The sequence below is a fragment of the Vollenhovia emeryi genome, unplaced genomic scaffold, assembly GCF_000949405.1.
Source record: "Vollenhovia emeryi isolate VEMERY1.0 unplaced genomic scaffold, V.emery_V1.0 DF939126.1, whole genome shotgun sequence".
Classification (NCBI taxonomy): domain Eukaryota; kingdom Metazoa; phylum Arthropoda; class Insecta; order Hymenoptera; family Formicidae; genus Vollenhovia; species Vollenhovia emeryi.
This window is the reverse complement of record NW_011967240.1, coordinates 452,932-469,677: the sequence shown is the minus strand read 5'-3', so window position 1 is coordinate 469,677 and position 16,746 is coordinate 452,932. Positions and strand designations below refer to the sequence as shown.

The following is a 16,746-nucleotide window of genomic DNA, read 5'->3' as shown; positions in this document are numbered from 1 at the left end:
ACACAGATGATTACAATGAAGATACGGTTTTAAATAAAAACCGAATACATCGGGACACAAATGCACTACGAACTGCGAAGAAGAGTAGAATAATAATAAAATATAAAATTACTATTATATCACGAGCTGAATGGCGAAACTTCCACAAGATCGTCGGTAATATTGAAGTTGTCGATTTAAATTTCCCGCGCAAACGCCGCCAGTAGCGCACGAATTGGGGCGCGGCGCCCCACGGTGCCTCGGATAACCTAACCACGAAGCCACATGGCGCGCGTGGTAACCGCGTGAAGGTACATCGCGCAATCACTTTCGCGGCGAATGCGGCTTCTCAGGCGCGGTTTGCATCATATCGCGTGTAGGGTCGCGGCGTACCGCGTGTCCAGCGACGTTCCGCTCGCGAGGCCACCTGTCAGAGGCGTCGCGGCCACCGCCAGTCTTCTCGATTTCAGCCGGTGGGGCACTAGGAAGGCGAACAGGAACCTGAAGATCGCCCTCGCGCTCGACATGACGGATCCCAAGATCGAGGAAGTCCTGGCGCCGCTCCGGGCGAGCGTCAAGGAACAAGTGAGTGCCATATGGACGCGAAGCAGGGACTGTGTGCTTTGGCAAGGCTCACTGGCATTGTCAATATTAATTCTCTTGTCGATTCTTTTGTCCAAAACTGTGCTTGGCCATAGTTAACTACGTTAGCAAATTTTGTACCCTGGGTAATGAGTATCGACACAATGTACGGATCGCTGGTTCACTTAATTCCCCTGGAGAATTGGAGTCTCTTCAGATTCACATTCTGAAACAGAGATCCGTTATTTACTTAATTAGTACTGATTAGTAAGGCCAAATGTATTATGCATCACATATGGTAAATCTTTCGCTTATGTACAGTTATTAATGCTATACATGTTTTTTCGAGGGGGGAACCGCTGACCAACATCTTGTACACGCACTGGCATAAATGCTGTCCCTATCCTTGTGAGGTGCACGCACACAACTACAGGGACTCTAGTTGTGTGTGTGCACCTCACAAGGATAGGGTCAGCATTTATGCCGATGCGTGTATAATGCCCAGTGGGCATTACTTTTTCTTGTCTTATTTAATCTTATTTATCTTGTTTTATCTTATTTTATCTTTATGATGCCCCAGCAAGGCCTAATGCCCAAACTAATGCCAAAAAATATCTAGCCGCAAATCTGTACACCACAATGCCCTCAGGGGTTTCCCCCCCCTTATGTTTTTTGAACTCGTAATGACGCCATTGCGATATCATAATGACTTTATTCATCATTTAAAAGTTAACAGCATTATTTTGATATCATCATGACATACTCTTTTATCTGGGGTGTCGCATGACAGAGGGTCTGTTCTTTGTAGCTGAACTGACTGCACTAGTTCAGAGTTTATTCGGAGAAAAAGATAAACTCTGAATTAGTGCAGCCAGTTGAGCTACAAAGAACAGACTCTATATATTTTTATCACTATGGTGTATTAAACTATTATATCTTCGTGTTATTCTCTTATATGCGATTGTCTTTTTGCAAGACGTAACCAATTGTTGTTTGCAGGGCGACTATGTGCGGAAGCTGAAATCTGACGGCGCTCCAGAATTGGATATCAAGAAAGCTGTGGCGGAACTGAAGCTACGCAAGAAGATACTCGAGGACAAGGAGCTGTCTCTAGCTTCCAACAACATAACGTTCGACAGAGCGAGGATGGAGGATCTCCTGAAGCGTAGATTCTTCCTGGATCAGTCCTTCGCGATTTACGGTGGTGTTACCGGTCAGTATGACTTCGGACCCATGGGCTGCTCGTTGAAGACAAATCTGTTAAACGCCTGGAGGAATTTCTTCGTGCTGGAGGAACAGATGCTGGAGGTCGATTGCTCCATTCTGACGCCCGAGCCAGTGCTGAAGGCGTCCGGCCACGTGGAGCGGTTCGCCGATCTGATGGTGAAGGACGTGAAGACCGGCGAGTGCTTCCGGCTGGATCACCTGATCAAGGCGCACCTGGAGAAGGTAATTTGCGACAAGAAAACGAGCGAGCAGACGCGCGAGGAGTGCAGGGATATCATCATCAAGCTGGACGGTATGACGAAGGACGAGATGGCCGCGGTGTTGTCCAAGTACAATATGAAATCCCCGATTTCCGGCAACGACCTGACGGAACCGATCGAATTCAACCTGATGTTCGGCACTCAGATCGGACCGACGGGGCTCGTCAAGGGCTTCTTGAGACCGGAGACGGCCCAGGGTATCTTCGTCAACTTCAAGCGGTTGCTGGCGTTCAATCAGGAACGACTGCCGTTCGCCGCGGCGCAGATCGGTAACGCCTTCAGAAATGAGATCTCGCCGCGATCCGGACTCATACGCGTGCGAGAGTTCACCATGGCGGAGATCGAACACTTCTGCGACCCGAACGACAAGAACCATCCCAAGTTCGAGACGGTCAGAGACATAAATATGCTACTGTACTCGGCCTGCAACCAGATGGATGGCAGAAGCGCGCAGCGCCTCACCATAGGCGAGGCCGTCTCGTCCGGCCTGGTGGCGAACGAGACGCTGGGCTATTTCATGGCCAGGATCCATCAGTTCCTGCTGAAAGTCGGCGTCGATCCGAACCGCCTGCGTTTCCGTCAGCACATGAGTAACGAGATGGCGCATTACGCCTGCGACTGCTGGGACGCCGAGTGCCTGACGTCTTACGGGTGGATCGAGTGCGTGGGGTGCGCCGACCGGTCCGCCTATGACTTGACGCAGCACACCAAGGCCACCGGCGTCAAGTTGGTGGCCGAGAAGAAGCTGCCCGCTCCGAAAACAGTGGACGTTTGCGGGATCGTGCCGAACAAGGTGTTGATCGGCAAAACCTTCAAGAAGGACAGCAAGGCAGTGCAAGACACGCTGGCGGCATTAAGTGAGAAGAAGATCACGCCCTTGGAGAGAGCTCTCAACGAGACCGGGGAATACGAGCTGACACTGCCCAACGACGTCGCCGTAAAGATCACCAGGGACATGATAGAAGTCAAACGCTACCAGAAGACCGTTCACGTGGAAGAGATTGTACCCTCGGTGGTCGAGCCTTCCTTCGGCGTCGGTCGTATCATGTATGCCCTGTTCGAGCATAATTTCAAGGCGAGAGAAGGCGACGAGAAGAGAACGTATTTCGCCCTACCGCCAGTAGTAGCGCCGTTGAAATGCTCGGTGCTACCGCTCAGTGGAAATGATGAGTTTGTGCCGTTTGTAAGGAAATTGTGTAAGTGAAACACGAGAATTCAATTGCTATATTTATAGTCGAAAGGATAGAAAAGATCTGAAATGTTTGGCGGAAATATATAGCGAGACTAAATATATCTATGTTTTACAGCGCAAGATCTTACGAGAGCGGATGTCTCGCATAAGGTGGACGATTCTTCCGGTAGCATAGGACGCAGATATGCCCGCACCGACGAGATAGCGATACCATTCGGTATTACCATCGACTTCGACACTTTGAAGACGCCGCATAGTGCAACGCTCAGGGATAGAGACAGCATGGGACAAGTCCGGATAAACGTGTGCACATTTTTTCAATACATATCTATACAAAAGACATTTCATCTTTTCATCGTTTTAACAAGATTACACTTTTAATTGCAGTTGGACGAGTTACCTGGCGTTGTGAGGGATCTTTCCTACGGAAGGACTACATGGGAGGAAGTGGAGGCAAAGTATCCCAAGTTTGAACAACAGGAATCTTCAGAACCATAGGGAACTTAGATAGGCTCGGGAATAATTTATTTGTACTATATAGAGCTGTATTTTGAATGGCGTCTATACAAAGTTTTTATATATTCAGCATATCGAGGTGCCTATCAGAAAGCGTACTGCTAATTTTTGCAAGATCAGTTCAAGCATTAGTCAAGATTCAACATTACGATTCTCTACAGATACTGGAAGTTTATATACTATGTACTTATGTATTTATTCAGGAAACAACGTAAATTTTGTGAACCCGCAGGTAAGATTTTGCATTGTTAACAATTGCATTTGTTAATCATTCCTTTGATTTATTGACGTTACAATCCAATCACTGGCATTTTTTGAAAGCATTTACTTATTAAAAAGTTTTTATAAACACCGTAAAAAATATAGATCTGTTCCTTCATGATTTTATCTCATTTCAATATTCCATTGCCATTAATCAGATATAGTATTCATTAATAAAAGAGGAGGTAAAGGATAAGTTTAAATGTAATATTACTGCATTTTATATTCACTTAATATTTTTAATATTGTCTACAATGGAATTTATGTTAAATTATAATTCTATTTCTGAAATATCTTTTTGCATACAATATTATATACGATTTAAAAATAATTTAGGATAATAGTAAAAGGTGATTGAAAGAGAAAGAGGGGCAATAGCCATGCTAGAATACAAAGTAGATATATAACTTTTAGGCTGGTACTTATACAAGGTTGGGAAAGTCATTTTATAAAAGTATCTAGTTACAGTTACAGGTTTTTCGCTAAAAATATAACTAGTTACAGTTACAAGTTATCAATTCTGAAAAGTAACGCGTTACAATTACAGTTACTCAAAAAGTAACGAATCGTTACTTTGCAGTTACTTTCTTGCAATGAAAAGAAAAATATCAAATCTGCATTTGAATTGTAAAGCATCGATAAAGGCATTTATGCGCAAATGCAAGGCCTAATGCGATCTGTGGAGGCTTAAAAAAATATACAAAGTAACTATTAAATTACTAGTTATCGAAAAAATGTAACTGAATTAAGTTACAGTTACAGATGGAAAGAAAGTAACGAAGTTAAGTTAGAGTTACCAAAAAAAGTAACTGTAACTAACTTTGTCGTACAAAATTTTCTATTATATTTGTACGAAAAATTCAAGCGTGTTGACTGGTCGCAGGATAGAAGAGTCCTCGAGTATCTACAGAAATGTTCTATCCTGCAGTCAATCAATTTAAAACACGCCCAAAAAGTTCGTCATACAGCAAATGTAATAGCATCCTTCACGAGAAATACCGAAGCGGGAAACGATTCTACATATTTGAAAAAAGATGTGTACTTCGTACACCTTGTCAAGTGCACATCAGTTGGCACGCGCGAGAGCCAATCGGCGCTCGAGTCTGTTCGAATGCGCCGCGAGAGTAATGTTGGTAATTCGTGTAACGGAAGAGACGCGCGCGGGAAATCACTCGCGAGGTATCGGTGCTGGAGTTTTGGTGGGTCGCGCGTATAATCGAGTGTACAAACGCACTTGGACATCGAAATTACGGCGCGCGGCGTAGCGCGAGTAAAACGTACGTAAATACTTTCCGAGCAGCGTCGACGATATATGTATACGCGCGCGGCGAGTAATTACGCACGTCCGAATTCTCCGCGGACGGGAACGCGCGGGGGCGTCATTGTGGAGCCGAGGTGAGCGATATAAATGATAAATTCATAATAGAAGGCGATTAAGACAATGAATAGCCGCAGCGCAATAAAGAGACGGCGTACAATGAACGCCATTATTGAAGATATTCAGGTTCGGTTTCGCCAACGTTGCTCGACCTCAGCCTAATTCGTTCGCTTTCCAAGGCACGCTTGCACCAACGTCACGTAACTTTGACTGTCGCTTAATTGGCTCCTCTCGTATCCTTTTCCAGCCCCAGCCTCACCCGGGCTGTTCTCTCTCTACGCAGCGAGAAATGCGTCGATCTACGTCGTTTCGACGAATCATTTCATAAGATTGAGCGACGTTTGACCGGGTCTGAGAGAACAATTCCGACCCATACGACACAAATCTCCGAGAGGGACGTCTTTAGGACATCCCTAGGAGACCCTTGTGCCGTACGGGGAAGGGACAGAGGCCGGGAGATAAGGTAAGGCCAAAGTTGGCGAAACCGAGCCTCGGGCGCAATTACGCCGTAGAGTAGGCGTCCATTTTACCGCGTGAAGTTCGCGCATTAGTTAGGACGCGGGGGAGCCAATCGCGGGCGTCCGAGTCGCACTCTCGACGCACTTCAAATTGATGCCCCCGCAATTAGTGAGGACGACATGGCGGACGGGGCGAATCGCGCGCGCGAAAAGTCCGTGCGGTATCCGCGCGGCGAGTCGAGTTGGAGACGCGATCGAACGGCAGCGACGGTGAAATCGCAGCCCACGGAGTGTCGCGAGCAGGAACGTCAGTAAATATTTTGCGAATGTGCACAAGATACGCCCGTGCGCGGACATCGCGGACGCGGGGGCAGATCACCGGGGGCGATCGTCGAGAGATCGAGGTGAGTCAATTTACATTTACTCGGCGTTGGCTAGACGCTCGATATTGCCAGAGGAACATTTCGTTCGATCAAGTAGCGAATGAACGCGTTGACTGTACGAATCGAATGCATGCAGCAGCTCGCACAAGTATCCGAAACGCTTTCGCGCGATTTAATTGCGCATAAAGGGATAAGCCGATCGTATCTTATCCGAGTGAGAAATGATCCGTCAATACGATGCCGAATCGGCATCGACATTGTCAAATCGACGTCGATTCGACATCAATTTGACGGTGTCGATGTCGATTCGACATCGTTTCAGCATCGAGTCATTTCTCGCTGGGATAGCCAATTCGGTTGCTTGCACTAGTGCGCGCTCGATGCGCGCCAGTGCAAGCAATCGAATTCGCTATTAATTGTATTTGCGCGCAATGCACGCATTTTGCATTCCCGCGCGTATCGCACGCGTATCGCGCGCCCTTGCGCACCGCCGTGCGTGTCGCATCGCAGGATTTCGTGGGAGCGTGAAAGCGGAGGGAAGAGGGAACGCGAGGGTGAGAGAGAGAGAGAGAGAGAGAGCTTGGTGGGTGCGGGCCCAATTATCCACAGTGGCTCTCGAGAACGAGAAAGAGGGACGTGTCCCCAGGCGGCGGGAAAGGACCGGGCGCCGGGATTTTTCTCTTTCCTCTCTCTCTCTTTCTCGGCGCGCGAGGACGTGTCGAATCGATTCTCCGCGACTCGTTTACAAGTTGTGCTGCGAATGGCACTTCGCGAACTGCCGCGCGTTAGCCCGCTTATTCGCGAACCCGCGTAGGCGAGACGCGAATGCACCTTGCTTTTTTTTATAGCGCGATCTCTTCGAATCGCGGTCGCTTTAGGTAGGACCCGAGCTTCCAGAAGTCGAGATAATGACGTCACGCCTGTTTCTCGGAGTCGTTTTTCTTTTTCAGAAATTTAATAAGCAAGATTTTTGCTAAGAGTCAAGCGTGATCTGCAATGTGCCCTTTGCGTCTTGAAATATTCTATTTTATATAACCAAATCAATACGCTTAAAAAATCTGCCGACAATGTACAATGTACGTATTCAGTATTTTTGATATATACTTAATAGAATATTTCTAGACAAAGAGCATATTGTAAATCAGGCTTTAGAGCTGCCTGCAAATTTGATAACTTTCATACGAATAAGCTTTTATTACATTCTTAATTAACGACGTTAGGGAAAAGAATGGAAGTTTGTTTGCGCTCTACTAATTTTTTCAAACTGGCATCACTCAATTCCAGATCGTTTTATAAAATTTCGTTGTGGAAATTCATATTTGAAGCTAGGAAGGTTAGAAGGTACATTTCTAAAAATACGATGCGAATATCAAATACTTGAGAAATTTCAGCGACGTGTCAGCCCTGATTTTATTCCTCTAATGAGTAAACTTAATTTTTATCTTTACTAATATTAAATTATACAATTCCAAAAGCGATTAGACGCCAAGGAATGTAATTGCGTTTCTAAAATTCTGAAGGTGAAAATAAAGTAGAAGATTGATTCGAGTTTCCTGAGGTTTCTGGCAAGTGGGTTCTTTAAAAAAAAGATAAATGATTTGTTCTCCGCTCAAATTTAATAGTTATCGTAGCAATCCCGAGCGATATCGTCACCAACCGAATCAGCTTGCGGCTCGTATTCTCGGCACCGGGCTATTAAAACATTGTTTTGTTTCTGTGTTCAGCTGGAGCGGAATCCATTCAGCACGTCCATTGGGAATTTAAACGTTTCTTCCCTTCTCTCTCTCTTTGAAGACTCTCCCCATTCCTATCTTTTTTTCGCTCTCATTCAGTTGCAACCCGTTGATGCAACCCGTTGAATTTACGACTTTTGTAATTCAACGCCGACGAGCCCAAAAATAGGTCCACCAGGAAGAACCTCTATTTGCGTCGCCGGCAGGTCCGCGCGACATTATTACTTTTACACAGACGTCTATAGAGTGTCTCGGAACAATCGTTAATCGTGGTTACCGGAAGAAAAACAATTTCGAAATGTTTTGGTTGGCTCTCGTCGATTTCCAAATACTCTCTAGACGTACAAATTTTAAGTTTGCGACTCGAATTTCGATTTAACAGGGACGATATTGAAAACTGCTATTTATTCACAAAATTTGTATACATAACATAAATAGAGAAAGTGTGTAAGGTACAAGTTTAAAGTTTCCTTATTACGGACAAAAACAATGCTAGATTTGGAGTTAATATTGCTCATAGTTTGACAATAGATTTCTGTTTCACGTTAAAAATTGAAATTGGAAAATTGCGATAAATCACAAACATTTGTCAAAGTCCCGCACAAAACTGATCGCACCAACGATAATCGAGGGAGACCAAGAGAGTTCGCAGACACCCTGTACATATCGCGACTTTATGGTTCCCGTGAAAGAGCATTTATTGGAGCTAAGGAATACGTTCGTTCGTAGACGCAAAAGTCATTTCAGCCGGTGTAACTCTCTCGAATAATTCTGTAACTCCCGCTCCCCCGCCTCCCCCCGCCAAAGCTTATCCGCGTTTAAGGGTATACGTTTGCGCGCGGGTGAACGCAGGTCTTCGCGATGTTCGCGAGCGGGTTGTTAGCGGCGCGAAAAAAAAGGTAGCGCCGAGATTTTCCTGTTTCTCGAGTTTTAATTGGTGCGCCGTGTAATGCGTTTGTACGACGTATCACGAGGCACCGCGCCCATTATTAATTCTAAGTCCCGCTTACAGGGCGGCTCAGAAAATGATACAATCAGGATGTATTCGTTAATTGAGTCGTCTCGGCTCATTATCCGCGATTTGATTAACTTCGGTTAGTCAATATTAAACCCGTTCCGATAATTACGCCACCGATCAAAGTAATTCGATTGCATTAATTCCCATTACTGTTGCTTTATTTTATTATTATTATTACTTATTAATGCTCGTATTGTCGGTGTCGTCGGCTAAAAGTTTTACGACTTCGTCGAATCGCCTGCGCGGCAAATGTTGCGTTTCCCAAATGCGAGAGGTTTTTTTTCGGCGCACCCTGTACATACGCATCGAAGAAAAGATCCCCTCCGCAACCGCATTCGTGCTACTCGGGTTTTAATTGCGTCGCATAATGCATTCATACAACACGTTACGAGACGTTGCGCACATTAGTATACTCCTAATTGGCTACCTTCGAGCGAAAATTAGTCCGCGGCCGCAGAAATACTTGTCACTGCTCGCAGAAAAGTATCTTAAACAGTTCTTGAATAAATGGAGCGTGTTTCTTGCTCGTCTTTAACCATCGAGATTATAATACAGTCGTTATCTCAGACACGGGAAAAATTTATTTATAAATATTACTGCGCAAAGTTGCATGTAAATAAGAAGCACCATCTGTGACTGCTCGGATTGTTACGAAAACGCCAAGTTTACGTTTTCACAAAAGGTATTATCAGTGCTTTTACATATACAAAAATTTTCCAAACGTTAGAATTTATAAAATAGCTCGAGCAACAAATGAAATGCAGAATATAGAAATATTAGAACACAGAAATTAACGAAAAAAAGAAACAAATATAAAAATTGTTAGTTCTTTCTATACAATAATCAACTTGAAATGGTTCATCAATCGTACAATACTACTTCTTTTATTACACATTATGTTCACGTATCAAAGAAAATCTGTTCTTGTTATGAAACGCCAAGTTCACGTTTTCACAAAGGGTATTATCAATGCTTTTACATATATAAACAATTTTATAAACAAATTTCCCAAGCGTTAGAATTTATAAAATAGCTCGAGCAAGAAATAAGATACAGAATATAGAAATATGAACGCAGAAATTAACGAAAAAAAATATATAAAAATTGTTAGCTCTTTCTATACAATAATCAACTTGAAATGGTTCATCAATCGTACAATACTACTTTTATTACAAATTATGTTCGCGTTTCAAAGAAAATCTGTTTTTGTTATGAAACGCCAAGTTCACGTTTTCACAAAGGGTATTATCAGTGCTTTTACATATAAAAAAATTTCCCAAGCGTTAGAATTTATAAAATAGCTCGAGCAAGAAATGAAATACAGAATATAGAAATATGAACGCAGAAATTAACGGAAAAAACAAATGTAAAAATTATTAGTTCTTTCTATACAATAATCAATTTGGAATTGGTTCATCTGTCGTACAATACTGTTTCTTTTACAAATTATGTTCGCGTTTCGAAGAAACTCTGTCCCACCTTCGTAAGAAAAAGGTGTCTCAACCACCTTTGCGTGCTCGGACCGTAGATACAAACGTGGCATAACGTCGGATCGTTAAATCGCGTCGCGGCCGTTTTACGCTATGAATTTGCATAAATATCCTTACGACTCCGCGAATCGTGACGCCAGTTATACCCGGGCCAGCGACTTTCCCGGCAATCTGTCTGTCGCGTTCAGTTAGCATCTTCCTCGCCCGCTTCTTTTTTTTCTCCCCGCTCTCCCCCGCCCCGGACGGTGGTGGAGGGTTGCGTCATCGCGTGCAGAACTTTGTGTAGGATTTTATGGCCGGTGGAGGTGCTCTAAAGTCCCTCGTACTATCCGGTTTGCGCGGCGTAAAAAGGTATTAATCGCCCCGGCTTATTAAGTGCGCGCGCTCTTACGGGACGTTATCGGATAAATTATTACCGGGACATCGGGATTAATTAACAGAGGCGTATCGTTGCGCTGATGGAAGCGGATTTAATGCCGCCCGCTCTCGGCAGGAAGAGCAAATAGAGACTTAAACACTCCGTATATACGTGCCATGCGTGCACGGCGGTTCTCCGATTTTTCTTTATTTTCAGTAGATAGAGAAACTGCAGCTTGCAGACCTCTCGTCCTATAATATGTGTATTTTGCATAAATCAAAGTTATTTAGTGCGAGGCTGGCAATGCAGTTAAGGGGGAAACCGACCTTCCTAAATATTCCCAGCTTGTTTTGATCGAGCTTGTCGGTTTCCATCGACCAAAGTTAATCGCTCTAACACTCGTTCTCTCCTTTTTCTTCGCGCGGGCCGAGCGATCTCGATTTTACACGGTCGTTCGAGCGATGTATCGAGACGTCCGCGCGCATTCCGAGGACCTCGTCGTTCGGCCGCGAGCGCTCGACAGCTTTTCGATCACCCGGTTGTTTCTTTTTTCTTGCTCGCGCGCGCATCGGTACGAAACAGGTACGGCGGTGCGACCGGGGTGGAAACTTATAGGCGTTAATTAATGTTATTCATTAGGACTGGTCGCGCGCGCGCGCGCGCCTCGGTAGCCGAAATTCGAGCGCGGCCGAAGACCGCGCCGATTAGATTGCGGTAGTGCGCGTTCCCTGACAGACCACACAGGACGAACACGTATACTCGCGATACTGAAGAATGTCGCCCACACGCTAAGCGACGCGAAACCGTCTCGTGAGAATCTATTAGAGCTCCGGTAGCCAGTGTTATAAACTTTGGGACGCCAGCACCATCGAGTACTACACCAGCTACACTACGATGCTCACGCACGCGAGCGCAAGCCGTGCCCGTGTGCGTGAACATCGTGGTGTGTCACCCAATGGTGCTGGCGGCCCAAAGCTTACATCACTAGCCGTGACATCCCGTCTCGCCCAAGTCCGCTGCAATCTCGCGGTCGCGAAGATCCCGGCTGCTTCCGAGTTTAACGAACTTTCTTTTACGAAACAAACTTTTACCTCGAGGCGACGTCGCCCCGCGAAATCCATCTCAAATAAGAACGTTTATTATTTCCAAATAAAAACTCTGCGCGATTCTCCCTTCGAGGCTACGTAACAAAATGAAGTGTGCGATTTTGAAATACTTTCTCTGCCGCGAAAAGATCAATTTCGGCAAAATTTCAGCGGGAGAGAATTTGAGGTTTGTGCTCCTCCTTTGCGCTCGTCCTCCCTCATAACTTATCGAAAAGTGGGCCTGATGAAGCGGTCTGATTAGCAGGCTTGATTTATCGCTTCTTTATACATATATCTGGCGCTCGCAGCAACGGGCGTCTTCTTCCTCTCGTTGGCTCGCGGTCTCGTTAAAATTTATTCATGATTCGGCAGCGAGGCACCCTTACTTCTCTCTCTTTCTCCCAAGAGACTGGTTCGACTGGTCGCGGTCCAAATATTCATCGGGGCCTATTTTCCGCGTAACGCGATAGGGGCTTAATACCGCTTGTGAACCGGTCGCGAGGGTCTGATTTATCGAACGGCGGTATCGACTTTGTTCGGCTAATCCCCCGCGTTTCTCTTCGAGCCGTTATCGCGGCGCTCTTTCATTGGCCCGCCGACGTGAGCCGGGCACTTTGCATGTTAAAGAGTACAGTAATGAGTAATCAAATCGGTCTTACCGGTAACTTAAGAAATTGCGCGCCCTGATTAATGACGCGCGATGTACGAGAGCTCGCGTCGCTGCTGATTTTATGAAGCGTACTCTTTCTCGTATCTCTCGGCACATCCTACGGGCGTACAACTTTAACACTCAGGTCTTTGAGAGCCCGAGAGCGGAGATTTAAATTCGGCTAAGGCCCGGGCGAGGAGAATTCCGTGTAGTTCGGAAGAGTGATGCACCGACACCACTCCGCCTTTGTAGGCGTATGCCTGTCTTTCTTCGTCCCTTCGGTTTGTATTGTACAATGGGTTACACGGCGTCAGCGGGGCACAGAAAAAGAGAAAGAGAGCGAATCGCCCACCTCGGAAACTAATAAGTATTGTCCATCAGGCGCATTGTTTCGGTGCCCACGTATAGGATGGTACTACGTGTTCGAGACACGAGTTACACTTTAGATCGCTAATGTCGTTGGACCATCGGTCTCGTTAGCTCGATTATCCACGTTAATTAAGTCCACGAGCTAAGTTTTTTAATAGTATGTCAGATTAGGTCAGAGTATTTCTCGAAGAAAGAAAATTAATCCTCTTACGGTGTCTTGGTTGTTTGAAATAATGTTTTCTAAAGTACGATTGAGACTGCGATTATTTTAAACAATTCCAGTTATTAGTCGTATTATTAATTACATATCAAATATTCAGTATAGCTTGGCTGTTCGTCGTTTTCGGACTCGTATTCTTTATTTATTATTATAATTTTTTATTATTACGAATTTACGGAACGGTATAACTCACAAAATTCAACGAATATTTACTGGCTCCTTACGTCGCGACATTTAATATACGTTGCTTGCAATACGGACTGTTTCCAATTTCACATTAATTCGTGATTGATGCGCCCATAATTCTCGACACAATTCCCGATTCTGCTTTACGGGCTTTATTTAAGGCACTTTAAAGCGCTTGTTACGACTACCCGCATTTTAATTTTTACACTCCTAAGGTGTCATAAATCAAATTTGCAAGTTCCCGGTGCCTTAACGAGGCGGCTGGTTATTACTTAATACTTTACGCGGTCGCTTTTTCTGCGTAAGTTCGCAGATGTAGAGTTATAATTAGAGTCGCACGCCTCTGTACCGAGAGAACTTCAATTTGTGACCGCTTCTCCAATGACATAATAATATAGCGAAATACCAGAAATTATGAATAAACTTCCGCGACTTCTGTAATAATACAGTGAAATACCAGAAATGATGAATAGACTTCTGTGACGTAATAACATAGTGAAATACTAGAAATTATGAAATAGACTTCTATGAAGTTTAGAGTCAGATACTTGTCGCACGTGTTAATAACTCGTGTATTAAGATTACGAGTTACGACTTTTTTTACTTACTAAGTCCTCAAATCTCTCCTTGCTAACTCGAGCTACCCACGAAAGACAAATCCTGAGCCGTCTGAACTATCCGTTAGTAGTTAGTCATACCTTTGGTCAGGACCCACACTTCTAGGGCCTCCGTTGTTCACGGCCCTCCGCCACTATTTACATAACACTCGTAAGCGTCACGTTTCGGGTTTAGCCACCACTTTGGGAAATCATATTAACCAAATACTACGGTCGTTATACGCGCAGGAAATATATTACCGCGAGACCCCCTCGGGATCCGTTCAATGGAACGTAGAAAGGGAAGGAAATGGTCCTCTTCCTTCTCCTCCCGCCTCTCCCTCCGCGTTCGTTCCTCTCGCGGGAACCCGCCGCATCTCCGAATTCTTTACGATTCCTATTCAATCTCTTTATCGCCCCCCCCTCCCTCGACTCGAGAATTCCATACTCGAATTTTGTGATAGTCATACGACGCATGGGAGTTCCGGTGCACTGCAAAAGAATGCGTCTGCACGCAGCCTCTTTTTTCCACCAGAGCTTTCCGAAAAAAAAAGAATTTAATTGAGTAGTTCAATGCAACAGTGACTTGGTTTGTTTTAGGAGAAATTTTAGAAATTTCGTAACATCCATTCTAAAATTGAAGCAATTGTATGTGTCTTCTCTTCGAGCTGGTAAAAAAATAACAAAAACCACTTAAATTCAATATAATTCTACGTTTTATTGGAATTTTTATTAAAATGCTTATCGTTGCGTTTGCACGTATAACTTTTATAACGCTTTAAATTAAATAATCCTAACAATAACTCTAAATTTCCGTGCAGATTATAGGAAGCGGAATATAAATAATCACATCTGCTCCTTTATACGCGTCCTCATCTCCGAGGAAGACACGGCAGTGGTTGAATATGAATCAAACGATGCTCAGCATTGTTTTCGCGATAAATTACAAAGTTATCCCGCATAAATTGCATTCTGGTGTCCGCCTCGAAACAGGTGGGGGCGGCGGGGATCGGGAGGGAAACGGCGTTGCCTCCCTCCCCCCTCTTCTTTCGGGCGCGAAATAAATTGGCCTTTATATTAGCGCGAGCCGCGACATAAATCCCGAGTGCTCATTGTATCGGCCCCCGTGGGTGTACGACGCTGTGCACACGTGGGCAAAATCCGCTTCCCTCTGCCGTGCGCCGCAAAAGTGGCGCGCGATCGCGCGGGTGGAGGAAACGCGGAAGAAAGGGAGGAGAACTTTACCTGACGCGGATTGCTGTAACACGCGCCGCGCCATCGAACCGGTGACACATGGGTAAGCCGGTGTCGCTACGTGCGATCGTAGAATTTAGAACCTCGAACTTAGAATTACGCGTGCGAAATAAAACTTGGACGCCTCGTAGAATTTCCGCCGAAACGTACGTTAAATCGAGATGCAGTAAAACAAATTTATATAAACAAAGTCGCCAAGTTCCCGCGTTTCCTGTATCCCGCGTGTTACTGCAGTCTTATACGTCCGATACTTTCATGGCACTCCAAGTTCTAAAAAAATGACGTTGTTAGGTCTGTCTTCTTAATATAAATGGCCAGAAGATTGATGAAGACAGCCTTGTGTGTATCATTTGGGGTCATTTATATCGAGAAGACAGAAATTATTTCGTAAAAATTACATACATCTATTTTTGTCATCGTCAAAGAATAAGAGGCTCGTAAAACATCGGGCGTTTCTGTAAATAATCGTTTTGTCGCCCTTGTTTGTACGTCAATTTACATTGTCGGGTCGACAATTTAGCGCGTGACACGCTCTATTTGTGGCAGTTGAGTGTACAACATCGAGGGTCTGTAGGTAGGAGGGCCATCTTCGTCCCACGTTCCGGCTCGCTGACGAAAGTCGCGCCAGTGAGACGCGCGCACGTGTGGCCGATAAAGTAAATCCGTTTGCGCGTTGATCTGGGGATGCTGAGTGACTTCCGCGCAGAAGTCCGCAATCGCCTTTAGCCCGACTTTATGTGACCCGCGCGGCAGTAAATCTACGGTGCCTACGTTTTAAATCGCGTTTGAGTCCAGAAACCGGCGTAGGAAGACTGTAAAATCGGAGCCAGTCGACGATCGGCAGGTGCTGGTTTCTAAATCGGATGACAGATTGATAAGTTTCAGTTGTAATGAAAATTGCCACGCAAGAGAAAAATAATCTTCTTACTTTTTAAGAATTATGCAATTTTATCGTACAGGCCATAAGAAATATTATTCGTTATTTAATTTCGTATTTACACCAATATCGATACTCGCATTATTTTAACCTACGATTTTTTATTATTTTGATCTATTAAGAAGAATCCCCTTAAAAATCAGCATGTAAGAGATTGAATTATTAACGCTTTCCTGCAATTAATTCTTTCTTGGTTCACTTCGTGTCGCGAGAGTAACATTTGGATACTTTGTTGCATCTTTTTATGTTGCATGAAGAAAATTTTAATATATGAAGAATAAATGTAAAATAAAACTTAATAGCGCGTGCACATTGTCGAATTCTTTTTAAATAAAGTCTCTAATATTAATTCATTAATATTATTATTAAAGCAAAGAATTCGATAATTCGCCCATAATAAATTCAAATTTGCAATTAAGTAATATACATTTATACACCTCGACTAAATTGAGACACGCGCAATGCTATGTCGAGTTCTTTTTAAATGTGTGAAGTCCCTAATATCAATTAATTTATATTAAAGCAAAGAATTCGATAATTCGCCCATAATTAATTCAGATTTGCAATTAAGTAATATACATTTATACACCTCGACTAAATTGAGACATGCACAAT

General features: G+C 44.3%; 1 protein-coding gene across 1 annotated transcript; it reads left to right on the top strand.

Annotated features, from left to right (window-relative positions):
* The first annotated feature begins 225 nt into the window (after positions 1–225).
* LOC105568956 (glycine--tRNA ligase) lies at positions 226–4,138 on the top strand. The gene is made up of 4 exons (XM_012025037.1): positions 226–564; positions 1,561–3,244; positions 3,356–3,543; positions 3,628–4,138. The coding sequence occupies exons 1-4, from the start codon at positions 319–321 to the stop codon at positions 3,736–3,738; spliced, it is 2,229 nt and encodes a 742-aa protein (XP_011880427.1). The 5' UTR covers positions 226–318; the 3' UTR covers positions 3,739–4,138.
* The last annotated feature ends 12,608 nt before the right edge of the window (positions 4,139–16,746 follow it).